The 23,722-nt window shown below is 41.2% G+C and overlaps 1 protein-coding gene across 1 annotated transcript in view; it reads right to left on the reverse strand.

Annotated features, from left to right (window-relative positions):
• Window positions 1–689: 689 nt before the first annotated feature.
• cps1 (carbamoyl-phosphate synthase 1, mitochondrial) overlaps window positions 690–23,722 on the reverse strand; it is a 42,996-nt gene continuing 19,963 nt past the window's right edge. The window contains exons 25-38 of the mRNA XM_062403067.1: window positions 23,336–23,517; window positions 20,741–20,935; window positions 19,039–19,106; window positions 16,739–16,814; window positions 15,024–15,101; window positions 13,411–13,518; window positions 12,720–12,809; window positions 12,248–12,418; window positions 5,752–5,826; window positions 5,369–5,467; window positions 3,888–3,947; window positions 3,598–3,710; window positions 1,905–2,034; window positions 690–1,460 (exon numbers count right to left, since the gene is read on the reverse strand). Coding sequence (XP_062259051.1) covers window positions 1,347–1,460; window positions 1,905–2,034; window positions 3,598–3,710; window positions 3,888–3,947; window positions 5,369–5,467; window positions 5,752–5,826; window positions 12,248–12,418; window positions 12,720–12,809; window positions 13,411–13,518; window positions 15,024–15,101; window positions 16,739–16,814; window positions 19,039–19,106; window positions 20,741–20,935; window positions 23,336–23,517 — 1,559 coding nt within the window. The 3' untranslated portion in view covers window positions 690–1,346. The remainder of the gene's footprint in view (window positions 1,461–1,904; window positions 2,035–3,597; window positions 3,711–3,887; window positions 3,948–5,368; window positions 5,468–5,751; window positions 5,827–12,247; window positions 12,419–12,719; window positions 12,810–13,410; window positions 13,519–15,023; window positions 15,102–16,738; window positions 16,815–19,038; window positions 19,107–20,740; window positions 20,936–23,335; window positions 23,518–23,722) is intronic.

Consider the following 23,722-nt stretch of genomic DNA (forward strand, 5'->3'; position numbering starts at 1 on the left):
GGAGAAAAGTATAACAGGCTGCATGTACCTACCCTCTTGAAGTCCTCCTGTTTGCATTTTTGTGCATCTGCACATAAAGTTGCCAAAACAATAGTTAAACTGAAAATTAGAAAAAGTTACTTCTAGCTCCATATTGCTCTCAGATTCAGGTTAGACTTTTGTTTGTAATTGTTAATCCATACTGTTGGCATTATTCGAATTGACTTGTAGAAACCATTTGACAAGTATTCTAAAGGTTAAGTTCAGTTGTTCAATAGGAATAAGTGGTACACTCTCTAGGGCCAGTATTTGGTTTGTCCATTCATTGCTACTGTCGAGGCATGAGGCTCCAAAAGGGGAGAAACCATGGAAGAGGACTCAATCCTGATGTAGATATGAAGGCCTTGTTCTAAACTACCGAAAACACAATGATTCTCAGTTTGATTATACAGCAAAAAAACAGAACTATATATATAACATTAATTATCTGTCAATAGATCCACCTAAATTGTAAAATCTGTTAAACCACAGTAAACAGGATTACCTAGTATATGTAACAGTGTATTTGCACACAGTTCACCATCACGTTCTAGTCCCGTTATATTGGGTTGTATACGAATGGGCTGTTTAAAGCAGAGGCTGATGTATTTGGTACACCCCTGATTTTATTGCATGTCCTGTACAAACTACAAAGAACAGAGGAGACATCATTTGAGAGAATACTTCATTGTTATTCACTGGATTTTTACATTACACAAACATGAACAAGACAACCACAGAATGTAAACAGTGATGGGAAGTATTTCTATACATAGTTAAATGTAATTTTAGAGAATACAAATCTCTTTAACTGTGTTTGTCCCCCTGCAACATGGGGACATCTGTTGAAGGAAAGATCTGCAGAGCATCTGGTCAACAATCAATTCTTAACAATGCATTTATATTTACAGATGCAAACTTAAATCACAATTAGGACCCTTCTTGAATTTTTACAGTTATAAGCAAGTCTGGCTGAAGGAGGACAAACGCACGAGAAGAGATTTTTCAGAATCTGGCAGCAACAAAGTTTTTTATGTTTAACAACAATTCTATAAAAAATGGTAAAGTAACATCCCAGATTATCGATCACAAACCCTTTTAAAAGGCACCTTATCACAGTAGAAACTGAAATTTACCCAGCAGTTGGCTTCACCTTTATAGCTAATTATAAAGTTTTGGTCTAATAAGTCCCAACAGACTGCAAGTCCTGCCACATTAAGTGGAGTGGGAAAACAGATACAAGAAATTATATTACAACATTTTGCTCCCACTTACACTGTTGTTTTACCAAGTGCCCCAAAGGTGTGTGAAGGTCCAGGGAGGAAGCTCTAGATCTGCTGTCTCACTCCTCTGTCTTTGCCTTCTTTCTGCCGGTAGTGGAAGAGGCTGGTGGAGTCGAGCTCTCCTGCGTAGTGAATCGCTTCTGCAAACAGCTTCACCACCTAAAAACACGAAGAAAAACATTAGGGTTAAAGTTCATCAGGCAAGAGATACGGTATAGCTGCTTTCAGACATGTTCTGAACTCCAGAGATCCTCCTGACATTCTCCAGAGGGGATGTATATATAAACACAAATGTCAGAGAGAAAGCCTCTCTCTGACACTTTGTCTGCAGGAAGTCCAGAGGCAAACCCTCACTCTCACACCCTGAATATCTCTCACACCCTGAATATCTCAGGGTTTGAGTGATAAGAGCCGAGAAGTAAAAACACGTGATCGCCTGCACCAGCCCTTAACTGAACACTCCAGAGATTTCTGTGTTTTTGTGAGGGGGATTCTCCTGCTGCGTTGTGCATGTGTGAAAGGCAGAGGTCATGCCTGAACACGGCTTTGGTAAGTGTAAATTGAGCATGACAGCCAGTCACTATCAGCGTGACCTTTACAGACCTGGTAATTGGTGATGAGGGGAACACCGTGGTCGATAGCCATTCTGCGGATGACGAAGTTATCCTTCAGTTGACGAGAGTTGTTATTGGGCAAGTTGACCACCAGGTCAATGAGACCTTCGCTTATCAGTCTGTAGAAACAGCAACAAAAAAATAAAATTGTGTCAATAATGATAACAGCAGGAAATTGAAAACCACGTAAAGTGTCAGGTGTGATATTATCAACAGACCATCGAGTCAACGACTGAATAAGGAGGAAAATAATCAGAATTTGTATATCTTCATGATATAACTGGCCCAGAAACATGACTAATACTGTTCTGAGTATCCAGACCTTTGCTTACATGGTTGCTGTATGAACTTGAACAGCTCCACTGCTGTGAGATTGTTTTGGTGTTTTTCAGCCTCCAAGTAATCAAATCTAAACATGCCTGCTCTTGTATTTAATACAAAATGGCTGTTAAAATTTATATTAGTTTAGTTTATTTATTAAAGAAAGCTGACATAATAAAATACCTAGAAAAAAATCAACGTAATATTGTGTTGTATCTGTGTTTATGAGTCATTTTGTGGGCCTCTTTTATATAATACTTATAGCCTCACAAACACACACCCTGAGGTCCTGACTTCTGTGTAGCCTTTTTCATTTGAAGGCCTTGACAGACAGAATTGAATTAGTGGTAGATTCTATTAGAAAATGTGGAGGACAGTGAGAACAAAGGTCATGCTCTGCTTTATAAAGGGTTGGCCTCCATGCCACTTTGCACAGCTGATGCCATACAAGCCCATTAAATTCCCTCTAGGTCCTCGTCTGTGCTCGCTCATTTCCAAACATATGGTCCAGATGGCTTTACCACACGATCATGACTTTTTGGTGGAATCGTTACCTGAATATTTCAGTGACCGTCAGCCGGCTACAATTACTATGTGTTTTTTACTAGATTACTAGTAATTACTAGTAATCTATTAGGTAATTTTTGCATAATCCTGCAAACTGACTGACAAACAAATAAACACACAAAAGCATACCCTTCTCGGCAGAGGTATAAAAATGATTGATCTTGATGAAGAAAAAACAGGCGTGTTGATAATTATGAGTGTTTGCAATTTGGTGCAGATCCAGATCAAAATCCAGCTCTGATGAATTTAATGTGGTTTCATGGGGGGGGGGGGGGGGGGGGGGGGGCTGTAGGACCGTGGCAGACGAATGTGCTCTGAGTGACATTCTAGTTCAGTAACGTATTAGTGACTTTTTCCTCCATAGTTAGCCATGGCTAAATGAAAAGACCTAGACACTTGAGCTGCTTCTGTTTCTGAATTTCCCAAAATTTGTCTTGGCATTGCTCTGACATAAGACTTTCCTCATCCTCCCTGTTCCAGCCCCAGTCTGGTTCCTACGACTGTGGACTTCAGAGTCTGCTACATCGGCTTTGATCTTGTAAGCATATTAGGGTGATAATTAAGGTGCTATGCCCTCAGATCTTAAGGCAGTATCTTATGCTGATTAGATATTCCAAATTTGGATCTAATGAATCATAGTTTACATATTACTTAAGCACTGCCTCAGGAAAACTGAGTCTCACCCTGAACAAAATATTTGACTCAGAGTCTCACACTTGCTGGCTTGTTTCCTCCATGTTTCAATGAATGAGTCATGATTAATAAAACATTATTTTAAACAAACATGTCCCCACCTCTTAATACCAGGCAAACTGGTTTCTTCTCCCTTCTCCGAGGGCCAGGCTACTGGAGTGGCAGGCACGTCGTTGGCACACAGCCATGCAGAGGTAGCTTCAGTAGCAAAGAGCTAGAAGACAGAAACAAGACAACGTTACCACATATACAGACTTTGCATGAAAGATAGTGAGGGTACGTCTTTATTTCAAATATAAGAGTAGAATCTAAGAACCAGGAGGCTCTCTATGCACCATTGTTGATAATCATGAAGGAAAGTTTGTTAGCTCTGTGGAGTTTCAGCACTCACTTTGAAGCCTTCCTCTTTCAGTTGGTGCGCTGTTGCCAGGAAATTGGGTCTGAACGAATGCTGGAAGGGAAGAAGACAGATTGATGAAAAACAAAATGCTAACACGTATGAATACCAGCAGAGGGAGTGTTGTGATACGAGTTTCTGTTCAAACATGAAGAGTCCATCATGTCTGTTCATCACTGAAAGGCTGTTCTGAATCTGCCTTAATGTCCTGGTCCTGTTTCTAAACTGTTCTGTGCATTCAGGTAGTTGATTGATTTAATTAAAACAGTAGATTTGGAGCCATTTTCAATTGTGTTACAAAATAATGTCTTTGTGATTCAATGATCTTATTGCTTTTCCAAAAAAGAACAGAACAAAGATATAAACAGAAGCAAGAACAATGGTAAGAAGTATAAAAATGATACTGTAAAAAGGCTGGAGCCAGTAGATAAAAATGTAGCTACATCTTTGAAACTAATATTTAAAAATAAAAAATGTTAAAAGATAATAAAGGATGACTGATCCCACAGTTAACTTTTCACATAACTGTGTCGACCTTATTCACGGTGAACCATTTGTAATTTTTTTCTTCAAGCGGTTTCTAAACAAAGCAAAAAGAAAAGGTAGAGTTTGGGGACGTCAGGGTTTTATTCAGGAGTTTTTTTTTTACCAGGAATCAGATTATCCCCAGAAGTCTCCTCCTCTCCAAACTGACTTTACACAGAGATTAAATTCAGCAGGAAACATCTAATGAAGCCGTTTCACATTCATACCTGTGTCTCTGTGCTTTCTGGATATGTCAACATTATAGGTTGCAGCCTGTCAGCCATGGGACGGTGCGCATCTGACCCTGGCACTTGCCTTTAAGTGGACCTTTTCCCCAAGAGCACCAATTACACAGCCGGCATTAGTCAAATTCACAGTTTGATAACGCATGGTGGCTTAATTACTAGAACTCATGTGACGTGGTGTCATTAAAATCTAAATACACTGTCCGGGCTCACAGTTCATCTCTGTGGCTGTGGATTGGGATAGAGATGGTTTTGCGGCACAATTATGCAGGAAACATGATTCAATAGCTATTTTGATGTAATTTTTTTAATTCTCTATAAACCTTATACTGCAGTTTTGTCATGTTGTGTAAATCGTTTCTTTTCGCCCTGGGAGATTTTTTATTATTAGAATCATGGTGGTTTTGATGGTTACTGTATTTCCTCTTATTCATTCAGCTGTAACATGCATCTATTACTGTATTTGAGCCTATTCACACATCATCACTTGAGAGCTCATCATAGGTTTAAGTCTCATGAGAGTTGTCAGTCACAAGAATCAAAGTCGGATGTGGTGTAAATCAAACACAGGCGGGAATTGCATGAAGCCAATGGGCAAAAAGATTTGTTGAGATGCTCCTCTCATTTTGGGTCTTATGAGCAGGAGGCGCCAAAAGGAAGCACAGAGCAGGAGGCGAGTGGACCTCCAGATGGCTGTGGACTTACCTGAATTCCAATCAGGATGCCCTTCTGTGGCAGCTTGAAGCCTGTGGAGAGCATAGCTTTCAGGAAGGCTGAATAAATGTTTGGTCCAAAACAAGCTACCTGCAAGAAAACAACAGGAACAGACCCCGCGTGAGTAGCTGTGGACACGACTCTCCCAATTATGGAGAACACACACACACACACACACACACACACACACACACACACACACACACACACACACACACACACACACACACACACACACACACACACACACACACACACACACACACACACACACACACACACACACACACACACACACACACACACACACACACACACACACACACACACACACACACACACACACACACACACACAATTAACAGTGTGCTTACTTCTCCGGTGGAGGCCATCTCACAGCGTAGCACAGGGTCTGCATCCCTCAGCCGCGGCCAGGAGAACATGGGCGCCTGTCGAAGAACAGAAGAGGGACGGATTTGGTTTTTGATGCCCACATGTGAGGTTTATAAATGCTATTCAAACCACATTACTTCCTGGGAATTATCTCCTTGTTAAAAAGCCATAAAATGTGGTCTCCTATTTGTTTACTCATTGTCTATTGTTGTGCTGTTTAGATTGTTTGTGCACAACATTAATATGGATCAAAAAGCGTGGGACAGATATGTTCCTATACAAATGCTGTTAAAATAATTATATTATGTTAAAGTGATCCAGTAATCCACTTACAATGTTCATTTTGGGTCTTTTCATAAAGGTTAGGACCATAAAAAAGCAATTTTTTTATGCTGGTCTCTGTGTCTCTATCGTTCACCTTGTGATGATAATGTGGCGTAATTTCTGACAAATCAACGCTTTAAACGGCAGGGTGTGTGTGTGTGTGTGTGTGTGTGTGTGTGTGTGTGTGTGTGTGTGTGTGTGTGTATGCCTTTGCCTTTTCCTCAAGTTCCAGGACTATCATGCAGATGCTACGCAATTTCTTTCTAGTAAATCAACCGCTTATAAGCGGTTGATTACTAGAAAGAAATTGCGACAGGTAAACTGTCAGGTAAACTAAGGCTCTATCAGTTGTATATGCATTAGGAAGACTAAATGGCAAATAATGATAAATAAAAGCCCATATTGACAATAAATGAAGGTTTTTGTTTTCTCATTACAAATCACTATTTCATTTTGTCGCATGCAAACCGCAATTTACGCTTCAGCTCTGAAATTTTAAGGGCAAATCAAAAAATAAGGAGAGGTGAAACACAATATTGGCACAGACAGATGCAGACGGACGCAGACAGACTGAAAGAGGACATTTTAAAAGAAAGGAGGCTTCTTGAACAGCAGGACACCAGTCGCTTTAACAGCCTGTTTAACATGCGGCCTCCACGCTGAGATAAAGGGGGGAAAGCAGGTAGGTGGCGTAATGAAGGAATGCCAGGGTGAGACAGAGGAAGAGAGGAAGGGAAGCGGAGGAGAGGAGAAATGTGAAATGAAAGATCATGGGGAGAGCAAGTGAGGGAGTGAAGGTGGTAAAGACAAGAAAAAGAGGGAATGAATGACAGGTCAGAATGTAACTATAGCAGAAAAAAAAGTTTGAGGAAAATGAAAAGAGGGAAAAGGGGAAACAGGATGAAACAAAAGAAGAGGGGAAGAAAAAGGTGAAAATAGGGAGACAAGGAGGAGAACACGACTGAAAGAAAAGTATGGGAACAGTATTTCTTATGTATAACAAAAAAAAAATGGTAGGTCATTCTTATTTTTCAATGTAGAAGCAGACAACTCCCCCCTTGAGAGAGAGAGAGAGAGAGAGAGAGAGAGAGAGAGAGAGAGAGAGAGAGAGAGAGAGAGAGAGAGAGAGAGAGAGAGAGAGAGAGAGAGAGAGAGAGAGAGAGAGAGAGAGAGAGAGAGAGAGAGAGAGAGAGAGAGAGAGGTGTGGTGGTGCTCATGCGTTCGCACAACGAAACACACGTAGAGGCAAGGACCACAAGGGGGGGATTCATCCTTGAAGCGGGTTATCTAATCAGCTGAACGTAATGTTAGCATACTAATGCAAGTAGGGACGAAGAGAAGGGAATGCAGACGGGGAGGCGGCGTCGCTTATCACGGCTTTGTTCAAAGAGTTGGAGGAAAACGGGGAAGTGCGCCGAGATAAAATGGAGGAATGTAACTAAGAAAGGAGATGAGACGGAGGGAGAGGGACACGCACAGAGAGCGAAGCAACAGTGACAGGGACCTATTGATGTGCAATGGGAGACAAGAGTCGACAATAGAATTAGTCACACTGACGACAATTTGCGAAACAAAGCGAGGACGGCACAAAGACGTATGCTCGCGGGGTCTCTGCGTTCAATGTAAATCCACAACAGTCAATTTCATCATCCTAATGAGAAAGGCTCCTTCGCCACCGCGCCGACTGCAGAACCAAATCTGCAGCAGCCTCGTCGCAATGGTCACAACTGTGGAGCCAAACTTAAAGTGGAAATGTAATTTAACCAAAAACAAGTCGGAAAAGGGAAGTGAGGGGAGGGCGGGAGAAAAACAAACTGGCAGCACCATCACCTGGGGAGATTTAAATGCTCTGAAAATGAGAAACTACTCATGAGCCTTCATGAGAAGGATTTTGAAAAAAATTATATATATAACTCAGTGGTTTCATTTGTAATGCGGTGTCCTCCAAATGAAATTGGTATGTCTGCGGAACAGAATGTATGTGATTGCCACAATAGCCGAGGCTCTCCAACCACAACATCCTACATGCACACACACACACATACACCGAACGCCCACTCCTCCCAGACAGGAGCACAGCGAGGCTCCACGACATGAACAATGTTATCTTGGGGCACCAGCTGAGCTCCAGTGGAGAGAGAGAATAAAGTCAGACGTGTCTACATAACATTTTGTCTCACAGTGGTCCTTACTGGAGGTGGAAGTGCAGGCACCAGTTTGCAGGTCTTCATATTTGCAGCTGAATGGGGAATTAGCAGCTGCAGTTGTAGCAGCAGATTTCTGAACGACAATATGCAGATTTTGTACTGATGTTGTTATTGATGGATATTTAGATATTCTCACAAAAGTTCTATGAACGGCCCCAGATTCTGAACCCAGCCAAATGGTTGGTATAGGACAGAACAAAGTGATTCCATTGGTGTTTACTAAAACACTACGAGACGACTGCTTTCTGATTTCTAGAAAGGCAATGCAAGGCAAACTGCTTTTTGGTGTAGAAACTGCTAATAGGCAGTGGTGGACAACAAATAAGTACATTTACTCAAGTACCTCACAAGAACAAATTTGAGGTACTTGTACTTTGCATTTATGTAACTTTCTACTTCTGCTCTACTCCAACTCCGAAGGTAATATTGTACTTTTTTTCAGTGTAAACCATGTATCTCAAGATGTTTTAATGTTAAATGTTTGTGATGAACTGGTCCCTTCATGTGTTCTAATTGAACCCTCTAAAAAGCCTTTTTGAATGATCATTTTTGAATGCAGGACTTTGACTTGTAGTGGAGTATTTTTAAAGATTAGACTTAGTTACTTAACTATCTGAATAGTTCAACTAGTAGAGTGAAAGGTTGGTAGTTCGATCCCCGGCTTCTCCAGTTCAACGGCTGTTTTTTGTTATCTCTAAAGACGTTACACTTTCAGCTGAACAGCTCTTATAGTTTGTATAAATCATTATACAAACATACATTTACAGAAACAGTGCTTATGATAGCACAAGTCCTTTCAGTAGCAGCAGCACTTGGGAATAAAGAGTAAATTGTGCAAACCACATGATTAGCTAGGGTTTGCTGACTTCATTATGTTGTGAAGTGAAGGTCTGGAAAACTTTAAATGATATAACTTTACAAACTAATACCGAAAGATAATTTTAAGCCAAAACTTGTACATATGGTGAGTCACAAGTTACTGTCTCAGTGGTAAAGTAACCTTTGCATAAGGTTGATCAACACATTAACAAGCAGATATGTTTATGCCAACATGTCCTTGTTGGTTAAACACCTGACTTGAAAGGTTTGATGTCTGTGATGTTCGGAGCTTTTACTTTTCTTGGGGTCGTTAGGCTCAGAAGAATGTGTCTATTTCAGAAGTCGCCGTAATGCCTCACATGCCACGGTCAAAGGGCCGAGACATCCAACACAGTTATTTTTCTCCCGCCATTAAGTGTGCACCGGGGACGTGCGCCAAATCAGCTTCCTCCTCCTCAAAAGTTGTTTTCATGCTCTTCTTCCTCTCAATGTCATAAATACAACTGTGTTATTGTTCCCCACGAGTTTGTGCGTCGAGACAGAAATCGCACAAGGGGGACTTGTTAGCGAGGAGAAAACAACATGGCCTCAAACAAGGGAGAGGAGACAGTGAGAGGGACGGAGAGCGGCTGCGAGGGAACGAGACAGATAAATGAAGATGGTCTCTCTGGATGGCAATGAATTGAGCCTTGTGATAATACCGCGAGGATGAAGGCTGAGTGGGTACATATTGATGACACACATTTGAGGCTACAGAGGCTGGATAATGGTTTTAAACATCACAAGTGTGTTTACAGTGGTGGGCTTTATGTGAATGTGGCTGGGTTATCTTCAACAAAATGAAAAATGAGATTAGCACGACTTCCCTCAACAGTCGTATTGGGGAAAGGTTTTCCAGCACATCTCAGGACCGGGCTTAGGAGTGGACACCTTCAGGCAATTCATGATTTGATTCCCATTCAGAGGGCTGTGATTCGATCACTAGACTCAGGAAGTGTTTTGGACCTTTACTATTACAATATGATGTTATTTACAAAATAAGGTTTTCAATAAAAAATATATCAGACAGTGGTTGGTGCTCTTCACATTGATTTGACATTCATTCAGTTTAGACTTGTGTGCTGCATCTTAAGCCTTTACTTTAACAGGGTGGCCCCGTCTGCCCCCCCCTCAGCAACAAGGAGGCACATTACTGCGCTGGTCAACAAGAAATTCTGCTCTTCTGCTCTTTTGTAAATCACCTACACTTACAGCTGAGCTTTATAAAAACCTGCTGACTGAATATTCATGTTCCTGGACGAATGGGCCGTCGCTTCTTGTGCAACAATGACGTAAACAAAATATTCTGCGTTGTCTGATAATCTGCGGGAGGTACTTCTCACCTGTCTGCAAGCTGTGTGTGTGAGTGTGAAGCAGCAGTTTTTATAATTATGAAGCAGTAAAATCGTTAAAACAATGACCGTAGCGTTAAACATGAATCGATAATGTTGGGTCTCTGCATCGATGCAGAGTTTCCAGGTCTTCATCGTGGTGCATCCAAGAATCGAGGAATATCCCCACCTCTAGCTGGGGTATATGAAGTCTGTTTCATTGACTTCAAGTAAACTCTGGAAGTCTTTTAAGCCCGGCGCCGGGAGTATTCAGAGCTCTGATTAATATTCTTCACCACTGTGCAGCCTAGAAATTGAAAACTTTTGGTGGAAGGGAAGAGTGGGGGGATTATACCTGCCCGATTGGCTCTGAACTACAGCCATTGTTACAGCAGCTCTGTTGTAATTAGAGGGAGAAATTACTTTGGAAAAAAAATAGCTTTGGAACATCTGGCGTCACGTAAACTCTCTCATACCCAATCTGAGGAGAAGTAAGCCTCCCAGCCGGTATGAGAAGTCACCCATTCCTCCCAAGCACACGCCTAGGTGGAGGGATGGAGCAGTAATTGTCGCCCTTTGTATGGGAATCCGATGGAAACTGCACGAGCGGATCCTGCACCACCTATTAACAAGTCATACATGTAGGGCCCTTTACATAGGAGCCAATTTCCTAACCCCAGATGATACATCCGGCCGTGGGAAGTTCATAGACGTGATTATTAGGGACCAAGTAACACGTGGCTTTTATACAACAGGTAGCTATTAACCCTGAACTCGTCATGGAATTCTCTTAATTATCAAAGTTTGAACTTCAGTTAAAGAATTACATACTTCTGTGTGAGCCGAGAACAATTCACAACTTTATAGGCCTTTCAAACCATTAAAAACACAGTGTCTATTATTAAGAGCGCTGCCTGACGACATAAATCCAACCCATAGTCGCCCTGTCCACAAGAGTGTGAATACTTTGCAAAATTAACTTTTTCCTCTGCATTTGGGCCTCTCGTCACAAACAGCCTTCCAAAGTGTTGATTTTCCAAAAGCCTAGTGTCTGTGTATCAGTCTGTGCGTGTAACATTTTTTTTTGGGAAACAAATGTAATTGCTTTATGACGTGGACTGCAGCATTCTTGTTTAAAAAAAAAAGAAAAAATGTTGACTTTATCGCCCCCTTCTTGCCCGACATGCTTGTTTGAGGTTTTGCAATATTTTTTGGTGTTTGCATTTGGATGGATAGAAATTTAAGCATAACAGCCAAACTGTGCTGTCTGGTGTGACGATATGGCAACAAGGATTGTGTCATTATTGTCAGTTCACAGTTGTCCACCTCATGAGGCTATTCTGGCTACCTGCTTGTTTTACTGTGACGGTTTGTTTGCAGCCATCCTAGCATTAAACATTTATATGATTTAATCAGGTCGAAACAGTTCCTTCTTGACCCTGATTTGAGTCACCTCTGGATCAATTCCATTAGGCTGTTACACAGAGGGCAGAGTATAGCAAAACAACAGCTTTGAATATACATTACTGTGGGTGCAATATCAGCCATGATAAAACATGAATATCTAAACTCACTTGTTATTTTTCTCATGTAACGTGTCAAATTGTCTCCTGTGGAAAAAGCCTATCAGGATGATTATGCCTGGTTCTAATAAAAGTATGTGAGCCACAAGCTGGAAACATCCTCACTAACTTACACCACAGACTTCATATTCACGTCATGCGGTTGTGAAGAGTTATTTCAGTCTCTCTTCTCACCTTGATGCCCACGTAGTCTACGGGAATGATGGGGTTCTCCAGCGAGGGCAGGCTGGCCTCATCCAGAGGCTCCCCCACCATCACTTTGGTTGCCACGTTGATAAAGTCCACGCCGATTGTTTTTGACACAAAAGGGAAGGACCGTGACGCCCGCAGATTACACTCTATTACCTTAAAGGAAGTACAACACAATTACTTTCATTGCAGAAATGTCTAACCACACACAAACACATAGAGACTCAAAAGAATCAAAAGACTCACACAGCCCATAGAGACATTTACATTCCATTTAACTAAACAAATATGTACAATATTTACACACGTACAGTAGCTGGAACATCAAAACTGAAGGCAACATCGATCTTAAAATCCAACCACAAGTCGATCTCAAGTTGTGAGTAAAGTGCATTTGCTGTAACTCTGTGCTAAAATGCCGATCTATCATTTAGTCACCCTGAGAATTATTACTCACCATGACATCATTGCCTTTAACCAGAAATTGAGTGTTAAAGGGCCCGGAAATTTCAAATGCCTGTGCAATTTTGCGGGTGGCAGATTTTACCTGAGAGCAAAAGGAAAAAGGAATCACAGACACATTTAAAATATAAATAAATGAGGCTGTCTGTAACCGTTTAATATCCAGTTTACCTGTTTATGACGGAGAAATTATGATTTAAAGAACTTGTTACCTCAACCAAGGTGTTTAGGAGGTTTTGTTTGTCTGTTAGCAGGATTACACACCTACCGGACAGATTAACACGCAATTTGGTGGATGGATTCGGTACGGCTCAGAGAATAATTCAATTTTGGGAAGGATCATGGAATTTTGTTTCACTTGCAGGTACATGCACTACAGCAGCCGAAACTATGAGGTCTGACAGTTGTTGTGGACGGTAAAAACTTTACGGACGATAGCATAAGATAGTGAGACAAGATTGAGCATGCGGCATATAGCGCAAAACACAGCTATACAATGCAGCAATAGAGCAAAACACCAAGTTAGACATCTCTTATGTTATTATGAGAAGTGTGAACATTTTTTCAGTTCATTGTGAAACTGTTGCAGAACAAATTATAATATGCGGGAAGCCACTTGGACATTTGTTCTCAGATATAAAATACAGTTGATAGGATTCAAGTCACTATGTCTCGACTTGACTGACCTTTTCTAGCGCCCCCTGGCTAATGGTCTGGGCTGGCAGCATTAGAGTGGCATCTCCCGAGTGAACCCCAGCATCCTCCACATGCTCTGTGATGGCATGCGCCACAACCTGGACAGAGAGCATTTGCACACAGAGTATAACTAATTTGTAATGAATTTTTTTCTAAGATCAGAAGATCTCCAGACTGGATGTGTTTATACCTAGAGTGTGTCACTGTGTGAAATAGTATATAAAAAGTCAGCGTGTGTATGATGTTACATAAAGCTGTGAGTGATGCATTTTGCATATGAAATACAAAAATAAATCAAGTCAGGTCAACACTCATTGAAAACCGGCTCTGGACAAAGGGCCCGTGTTTGCGGAGAGTCGCTAAGTGACAGTGACGATGGGTATGCAGAGTCAAAAGAATAACTTTTAACATTTCACCTGCAGGAAAGGAGATTTTTATCACCAAGCACCTCTGTGTAAGAGTGTGTGTGTATGTGTCTGAAAATGAGCTGCAGTGTCATTAGTTCATTTAAACTGCTGCTAACCACAGCATTCATTAGCACTCTTCAGATAGAGCCTGTAATTAATACACATTATCTCTGACTTCTCCACTCTCTCTCTCTCTCCCTGTGTCTCACACACACTCTGCCTGGCCAGGAATAATGAAGCCTGTTTGGTATTCAATGAATGGACAGCTTGTTAATGTGATACTGAAGATAAAGGAGGGGCTGTATTCAGGGAAAGAAGAGGGAGAAAATCTATCGTACGACTGGATTGGCCATGTTTAAACTGACACCCTTGAAATGACTCTGCAGTCTAAACAATGGAACAACAGAGAGGGCGCTCAGGACAAGGAGCTGGGCGGCGGCGTCGCTCACTGAGAGTTACACACTCGCGCAGTAATGACAAACCAAATGTTGTAGTCCGTCAGGTTTGACTTCAGAAGTTACAGAAGTTGCCGCTCCACAGGGGTCAAATAATTCAAACATGTAACTTTGATAAAGCAGAATTAATATAAATTACAGCTTGTCCGGAATGCAGGAGCCAGATTTGTCTCCATATCCACTAAAGAGGAAGTTACTCTGATTTTAGCTTCTTTTTATCAGCTTAAATGAATTTGAAGACTTTATTGTTGACTTTTAAGGTCGGTTACCTGACGTCTTCAGCGAAGGCCCTGCTCAGAACGATCTCCCTTAGAAGATCAGACTCTTTATCCTGTTTTGTATAATATGTGGGTATGTGATTTGTCTGGGTCTTAATCCACCTTAAACTTTTTATCTTTTTTTTTATTATTTAAAAGTTAAGACCCCTCAAAGAAATCTGCGCTCTGGACTTAACAGGGCAAATTACTAAAAGGAATTAATGAATAAAAAAGGGACAAAACGTTTTTGCAGGCTGCTGCAAAACATGGTAAATTATGTGTGTATGCAACTTATGCTCAAGCACTAATTATGGCATGCAGAACATAATAATACATCTGGTGCATGCAGTGTAGTTGTCCTCCATTGCCAGAGCAGTGAGTCTGCTCTGCCAGGACGTCTCCACATGCACATAATGACAGCTCAAAGGCATTACAGACACAAACCCATATAACTGGACAGAACCTCATGTCAGTAGAGTCTCACCCTGCCAGCCTTGGCCACAGCATCCACCTCTACCTCCCTGGCACCGCGGATGAACTTGGTAATGACCACTGGATGCTCCTGGAGGAAAGACAGCAGGGCGGTTATTCTGTCGACTCGTAAAAAAAAAAAGGTGAAATAACCCAGTCTGAACAAGGTATTTTGGTGTTGCAGTGCAGTCTGTAGGTCTCTGGGTACCTACAGACTGGGTACCTACAGACTGCACAGAACTGTTTTCTCCACACAAACAGTTTTTTTATTCCACATCCAGCAGCTACAGAAATACATCATTATTCATTTGGAGTCACGTTTCTGGCCGACCGTCAGAGAGAAGTCAGAAATTACCCCTCTCTCAGCTCTGTTCTCGCTCTCGACAAACTCCTGAAAGAAGAATCTGGCTTTGTATGTGCTAAATGCGCCGCTACGTCCACCGGCTGCATCTGTCCGTCATTTGGTGTTGAGCAGAAACTATACTCTGAGTCTGTAAGAGCTTTTTCTCTGAAAACAACTAACAGTGTCAGCTGAAAGCAGCATGATGAAAGCGGTGAGAGTGGAAAAGAACAGTGAAGTTGTTGGCAAGGCAGATAAACAACGAGCCCTGGCTCACTGAAAAACTCTGTCTAGCCGTGGATGGCTGCGGATTCAGGTGTTTGTTCTCTCTGTGGCTTCATTACTACAAGCAACTCCTTTCACATCATCGTTTCAAAGTCGGCCGAATCTTATTTCTGCTCCGAAACGAGCAAATGCTGCTGTTGTGATGTGATCGGAGCTCATCCTGCACATCACCTTTACCTCCATCTTGACATGAGCTCATTTCTAATGACGACTCCGCTCCACAAATCTGAAAGTCTCCCTGTAAACTGCAGGACGTGGACGATCACTAGGGAGATAAATCCATGAGGTGCAATGATATCCAAATTTGGATCAGTGTCATTTTCACAGGTGCAAAATCCAATAAATAAAATCAGGTACTTTATTTTCTATTTTGATTAGCGGAAACTCAGAGATGAATAGTCTATGGTTTCCTCTTTACTTGATTTTAAGTCCTAAAACGTTGAGGTTTTGGTAATTGCATTGATTATTATTCTTAGCAGGAGGTTCTGTTTGGCCCATGTCTGTTGGTATGTTTGTCCTCAGCAGCTATAACTACTAAACATATTTCTACGAAACTTGGTGGACAGATGCATGGACCATCACAGACGCCATTGAATCACGGCAGGGATCTGGACAAGGAGGCAGATCCAGGACCTTTTTTCTCTCTTTTCATAAAGCCTACATCTGTCACTGTATGCACTTTTTATTTAATTAAATGTCATACTACCATTAACAGACTTGATTTGGTGCTGTGAAGGTGAGATGGTGAAATCGAGTGTGCATGTGTGTGTGTGTGTGTGTGCATGCTTTTAGCTCCAGGTAGAGGCCCTTGGAGGGGCCAGCTGCCCCCGAGCCACCTGCATGTTCAGTGAGGTAGAGCTGGGCACACAATACTAGCCAACAGACATGCCAGCTGGTAGCAGTAGTTTAATTGAAAGCAGAGGGAGAACAGAAAATCTGAGCGAGAGAGTGTGTTTGCGTGTGTGATGCTGAGAATAAGAATCCTTTGTCCTAACATGCTTATTCAATATAATTCAAGCCAGAAGAACAAAAAAATAAAGGTCCAAGGTGAAACTCTGGCAATGTGTGTCTCACAGGTGCAGGCGTGTGTACACTGATCTCACCTGGGACACCTGAGTGGCCTCCTCCAAGAAACGTTTCATCTCCTCTTCCCCGTACACAACATTCATGGCTGAGCCGCTGGTAAAATGCAGAGAGAGATAGAGAGAGACAGTGAGAGAGTGTGAATGTGTATGTGTGTGAGAGAGAGAGAGAGAAAAACCGAAGAAAAAAGGCCACAGGAGGGGAAGAGAAGCGAGCAAACAGGAGAACATACAGGCTTCTAATGATTGTTCAAAACACTCATTATCTCTGCGTTGCATCACTATTACCATCGGGAACAAGGTCTGGAAACAGTCAAAATAAGGCGCGGGAGAGAAAGAAGGAGAGAGAGGGAGGAGAACAGTTATTTAGGTCGAAAAGCACTCCAGGCTCTTGAAAACAAGTTCAGAACTTTGTCATTAAAAAACAACAGATTTAGGCAGGAGGTTTTTTGTTTTGGTTGTTTTTATCTCCTGTTTGAAAAGGAGAGGTTCAGAGGAACGGGACAGGAAGGCCACAGGCTCGGGTCAGAGCTTTATTCCTCAGAGGCGGACATATGTCCAAATGCCAGACTGAATACTGACCCTTCATTTACGTACCAGCACCACACGACTCATTTACACACATTCAGTCACATCCTTGACTCGAATGCCATCTAGTCCCTGCTACGTTGAATATTGAGATGAATCATTCACATCAAGACCATAATTCAGAAGCAGTATTATGAGTGTGAAAACGTTATATTTTGACCCAAAATTGGGTAAATGAGCGAGTATATAAATAATTGTTTTCTGTCTGAACGACCATTAATAAAGACCTGATGATCCAACCCACTTGCTCACCACCACATCCTGATAAGCTGGGAAAAAAAAAATCTAAATTCAATTTTTCAGACAATTATAAACTAATGGGATTACAATATAAAGGGCAGTGAGGTTATTTTTAGTTATTATTGTGTTTATTACTTGTGTCTGATTGGATACACTGCTCAGCCTCACAGGTGCTTTCTCACAGACAGTTATTCTTCACTGGTGAAAAGGTCAAATTGCTTTTACACATGATAGTGCAGCAGTGTTTAGCAGCAGTGTTTAGCAGCGTTTACAAGTGGCACCAGCTGCTCCACTACACTTTTTTGAACCAAAAGAAATACATTATATATGGCAATATTAGATATGTCATAAATATTTCAGTAACTTATATTATGATAAATACTTCAAACTTTGTATTAGTGTGTGTGTGTGTGTGTAAATGTGTGAGTTTGTGCAAATCTGCTGAGGCTGAGAGAAACATTCAAAAACCATTACCAAGTAAGTCAGGGCGGAAGAGTGACAATACTTTGGGGAAGGGAGAGAGTAGACAGTAGAGAGAAGAGAATGTATCTATATTCATTAGAAGGCAGCAGAAACAGAAGAATCCGGAATTGACAATAATAATAAACTCCAAATTATTAATCATTTGATTTTGGCTACTTCAACATTCAGCAGAGATTTTTTAAACTGATGAATTAAGGCATTTGATATTAGGTAGTTTTAAATGTGACTATTTGCTGGACAATGAGGGTTTCCTATAATCCCCAACAAAGCAAGAGAGATTCCCTTTTATATTCCAAGTTTGCATGGAAAATAATAAAAAAGTCCAAAACTTCATAACACATCAATTTGTTCCCACTGAGGCTACACACAGGGACCCATCCTGACACCTGCTGGACACGAGTGACACTGCAGGACTGAATAAGCACTAAGGCGAGTCAAGTTCATTAATCATTATAACTAAAACTGTATTTCACTCAATTATTAATAAAACAGTGAATAAGCCAATAGCTCATGCCTCACCCCACACAACTGAACAGTTTTCCTGCCTGTGTTTATTAACATAATTTAATGGCTGAATATTTGACACGAATCCTGTTTAGATTATTGTGCTGTAATTTAATAATACTGCTGTCGACAAAATAAATAAGCAAATGCAAGGAGGTTAAGACAGGTCAGCCACTAACTCCATGATTAACATTCAAAATGTATCTTTTAATTTTTACAGAAATTTGTCTTGGGCTCTTCACCCTTGCTGCAGCCATAAAAATACATTTTAATGGAGATATATACATATATGCTATTAAATATGAGAAAGGTTCTTAAAGCAGCTAAATCACAATATATGCAAATAAACAAATACTTCATAAAAGATCATCCAGTGCCCATCCTGACCTCATCTGTCAATCCTAACGCCGGCATGAGAGACTGCCTTCACTTCAGTCTTACTGTTTGTACAGTCACAGTAAGCACTGTCTTCTGCTGCATGTTGTCTGGCCTTTGGTAAAACTCACCTGAGGACGTAGGAGGGGCGGAGCAGACAGGGGTAGCCCACCTGGTTGGCGAATGAAAAGGCATCTTCCTGTGAAAGGTGAAGAACGCTCATTAAATATTAGACAGACAAAGAATGTCAGGTGATAACGCTGACACAACTCAGCAATAATACATATTGAAAATGTAAAATCTATAGCTTCCATAAAGTAAACCATAAATAATCACTTAAAAATGTGTTTATCTGCTGTTACTCAATTCACTTTTTATAACTTCAGGGAGTGGAGATGTAAAACTTTATTAACACATCTGACGGCTCAAAAACTGTCTCTGAGGTGTAGATCGTTTTCTTAGCGCACACCAAGAAGTATTCTAACACACACCGTTACAACAGACACAATCTATAACCAACCAGAGTGATTCAGAAAGCAGGAGTTTAAAGCAGGTTTTAGAAGGGAAGACACTGGATATTTGTTGTGTATTTGAATATTTATGCAACTTTTAAATAAGTTATTTCATGTTTAAGAGGAGTATGAATAAAGAGAGAAAATTATTAACAAGCTGTGCTCGTCCTTGCTGCAAGAACCCTTCTCATGAAATAAGCTCAACATTTTACCTGTTGTCAATTCAACCATACACAATTTAGACGGCTTCAAGAGAGAACGCTGCCGTGTCTACCAAAACAAAACTAAAGAAAAGAGCAGAAGGGAGAATATAAGTGCTTCAACAGTCAGTAAGTGGCGCCTCAGTTCATCTCCCCTTTGAGTCGGTTTTTCTTCCACGAGCACGAGTGGGAGTTGCGGTGGGAGTCTAACAGTGAGAGAAATGTGGTATGTCCTTCTCCTCATAATCATTATCATCATCGCTTTTTTTACCCACTGTTCACTCGCCAGGGGTGGAGTACCAATTACAAACAAACAAACGCAAGACGCATCTCCCCACGGCTCGTCTTAGTTATTCCGGCCCGATAAAAACAAACAGTTTCATCAGGATCGGCAGGGACATGGGGGCTGTAGGTGGACCCTGGAGAGACGCAGGACTTTATCTGTGCGCGTCCCGGCTAATCGCTCCTCGCGGTAACTGAGCTCATGTGCAACAGTTATATGGACGAGGAATATTCCAGCGCTGACTGCAGACACATCTCAGTGATCCTCGTGTTCCGCAGTGGGGTTTGCCGGTGCTTTGTTCTGCCTTAGCCGTGAGCGAGTTGAAAAGGCCAAACACAAGACTGCGAGTAGTTGGGGTTCTGAGCTTCAGCGAGGAAGAAACTTCTCAAAATGATGAGCAGAGTTCGATCGTAGGGAATGATGTAATGATTGTAAAGTATTTGGTTAATATTTAGCTAGCAAAAGAGTAAAGATTGATTAAAATGAAAGAAGCATTGGATATTGGGAAATTATGTTGTGAAAGCAAAAGTTGTTTTTGATAATTCACACTGGTTAGTGGAGGAGATGATTAGGGGGAAATTCTTTTAACGATTCACTATGATGTCCTATGAACTTCCGTGTATAAATAAAAGTAATGACTCTTAAAAGGCGACCTAGTGTGCTCATATTCAGGATCCTAATTATGTTCCGCATTATAACTTGAAAAGATAATAATGCCTACCTTGTTTTGGGAGGGATTTAATAGAAGTTCGTAGCTAACCTGCACATCACAAACTATGATAATAATAATTTTTCATCCATGCCCGCTACTCTCCATTATTTATATCTTTCCTCTCACCAGAGAAATGAGAGCCCTCCATGGGGCCTGGGCCACCCCAAGGTCATCGAGGACCCTGGAGAAGATGGAGCGCTCCTCAGCCCGGTCAATCTGCAAGGGGCTCGTCCCGAGAATCTTCACCCCGTTCAGGTGCAACGGCACGGCGAGATTGTTGGGGATCTGGCCTCCCACTGACACGATGCTGCCTGAGCAGCCCTGGAGAAGAAGAGAGGAGAGGACATATAGGATTGAATAACATTAAGAATAAAATATGTCAGGTCACGTCTTGGTCCTCCTGCTTCAGGCCTTTCAGTCAAACTTTAAAGTCTGAAACCTGATGCCACATCAAATTATTCCAGAGACTAATGACAGAGTGAAGATATGGGACAAAAACACTTGATGGTGGCTTTACCGTATAAAAGGTTTAGTTATGACAGATGGTGTATACCTTGCATTCAGAAAGCCGTTACACTTTATGTTGTCTCTGTGGTGGAAATCCAAAATTTAGACCATAAAGCCAATGCAGAGGTATCTAAAGCTAAAATCATTAATGCCATTGATTGTTAAAATAAAATGTTGTCCAGTTTTTTTTGTTGCAGATTGACCACCATTTTAAATTGTGTGTATTCAGCCCCATTATTCAGCACTTTGTTAGAGCACCTCTGACAGCTTTACGTCTTCGAGTCTTCTCAGTTCTGAAGCAAAAAGCTCTGCACCAGGATTTGGTGATTTCCTGCCCTGCAGATCCTCTCCAGCTCTGTCAGGCTGGATGAAGAGAACAGCCTTTGTCTTAAGAGAGCTCTGAGCCGCGTCACCCCAGGATATTCACAGGGTTAGTAGCAGAGTTAATATTGACAGTTGTGTGTCTTTTCAAATTATGTCATTATGTTATGAAAGTCTTAATACTTTCTGAAGGCACTGTATATATGTGTGTGTATGTGTGTGTGTGTGTGTGGGTGTGGGTGTCAGAACAAGTGTCCATGGTCCAGCCCCTTTTCCTGTCGAGCTGATCCAGGGGGATGCTGTTTCCATGGCAATGCAGGGTTGTATCTCTTCATTATTCATGGAGCTGCTCTCCTGTTCCTGTCCAGGCTTTATCTCCATAATCTAATGCCGTACTTATCACACAGACCCACATTTAAAGAAAGAGGGGACTGTAGCTCTGACAGAGGGATGGATAGTAAAGTTAAGTTCCAGAGCAAAGAAACACTTCAGACTCCGATGCCATCGCTACTTTAACTTGATTACAACTCCAATTCCAATTCCTCTGGAAGGGAGACCTTTAAATATGTTGTTGAGAAAAATGTATTTGAGGTGACTTTTTAATTTGGTCCATGTCCAATCCACTCACATGGAGGTGGCTGGCTTTTCTGAATCGTACTGCAGCCATCCCGACGGTGAGCTCAAAACTCTTTGGCTTCACAGTCTATGACTGCAACAGGAAACTGATCATGACAAATTGTGATGGTGTATTATATTGATCAATGACACTAGAAGACTTAAAGATATTATACATCAAATCTATGGGAACTACTTTGGAAATAGCTGAAGTGAACAGAAGAAATGTGCAGTTTCCGTAAATAAAATGAACTTTTATAGCACTCCTCCATGAAATTAGCCAAAAGCTTCACAGCGATGTCAAAGGACCACCTAAGAATAAATTAAACCTTAAAAAAACAATTAAAGCTCAACCCAATGAACTATGAATGTAACGGAAAGCTCATTAAAGACTAAAAACCCAGAAAAAAAATCCTCTCACCTGTAATTACAGAAAGCTAAGCTCCTAAATCTTAGATGAGCCTAGAGTGCTGCATAATACATGCCCCCATTAGGACCAATTCAGAGTTTTCCTGGTTTCTATTTGACAGAGAGAGAAAGAGGGTTTGTTCCACTGTGTTTAATGGCCGACACCATTCTGCAGGATAAAGCAGAAAATACTTCAGTTTAGGTTTGAGTTAATATATAAACACGAATCAGCAGAGAACTTCTGCTGCTCTGTGAAACTCAAGTAAAAAAAGTATACCACATTTTGTAAATAAAGATTTAATCCCCAAAAACTTGAGTGTTTAAGTTACAGAAATGATCAGGCCATAGCGTGTATGTGCACCAGTTTCAGAGCAATACATCCATCTGCCACTAATATTGAGTTATTATCACTTTTTATTTATATTGCGCTGACATTTCCCACCTCCGACCTGGATGGCATGATGCATTTCTTTTATTATATATATATATGAATTGTGAAAATGATCGATAGTACTGTGCCTATGGGAACCCTGAAATTGATTGTGAGGCAATATTTCAATCGCATTCTAATCAATACACATGAATATACAAGTATTTATTAATATTGATAGAACGCTGTGATAGATGGGTGACCACACCAGAATGTCCCTACTCACTCCCAATGCATGTTGGGATAGGCCCAGTGATTTAGAGCAGGAGTTTGTGAAAGGGTTTCGATAAAAGTTGTAGTTGCTTAAGTTTCATTGGCAGGTTGAAGAATTCCACCATTGACCAGTACATGCTCCTTGCAATGATGAAGGGACGGGGAAATTCTAAACCTGTGTATTTTGAATTCGCTCAAAAGAAGAATCTTTGCACGCGTGTTCTCACCTCTTGGTCGTTGATGTCCAGGACGCGCTCCAGTGTCAGCTCTTCGAAGTAGAGTCGGTCACATTCATCGAAGTCGGTGCTGACGGTCTCCGGGTTGTGGTTCACCACCACTGTCTTCTTACCCATCTCTCTCAGGGCTCTGATGCTGGACACCGCACACCAGTCGAACTCAACACTGCTCCCTGGTGGATCAAACCACTGATTCATTTCAGCACTTCTGAATTTACGAAATTCAACATAAGAAATGTTGTTTTTTAACCACATTTGTTGATACATATTACACTACTGAATAATGAAGAGTTTCTCAACATATTTTCCTGTATTTCTGATTGCCATTAACCCCTCATCTATTTCGGACAATTAGATTAGAGCTGATAAACTTTCCAT

Source organism: Platichthys flesus, chromosome 13 (genome assembly GCF_949316205.1).
Source record: "Platichthys flesus chromosome 13, fPlaFle2.1, whole genome shotgun sequence".
Taxonomy (NCBI): Eukaryota; Metazoa; Chordata; class Actinopteri; order Pleuronectiformes; family Pleuronectidae; genus Platichthys; species Platichthys flesus.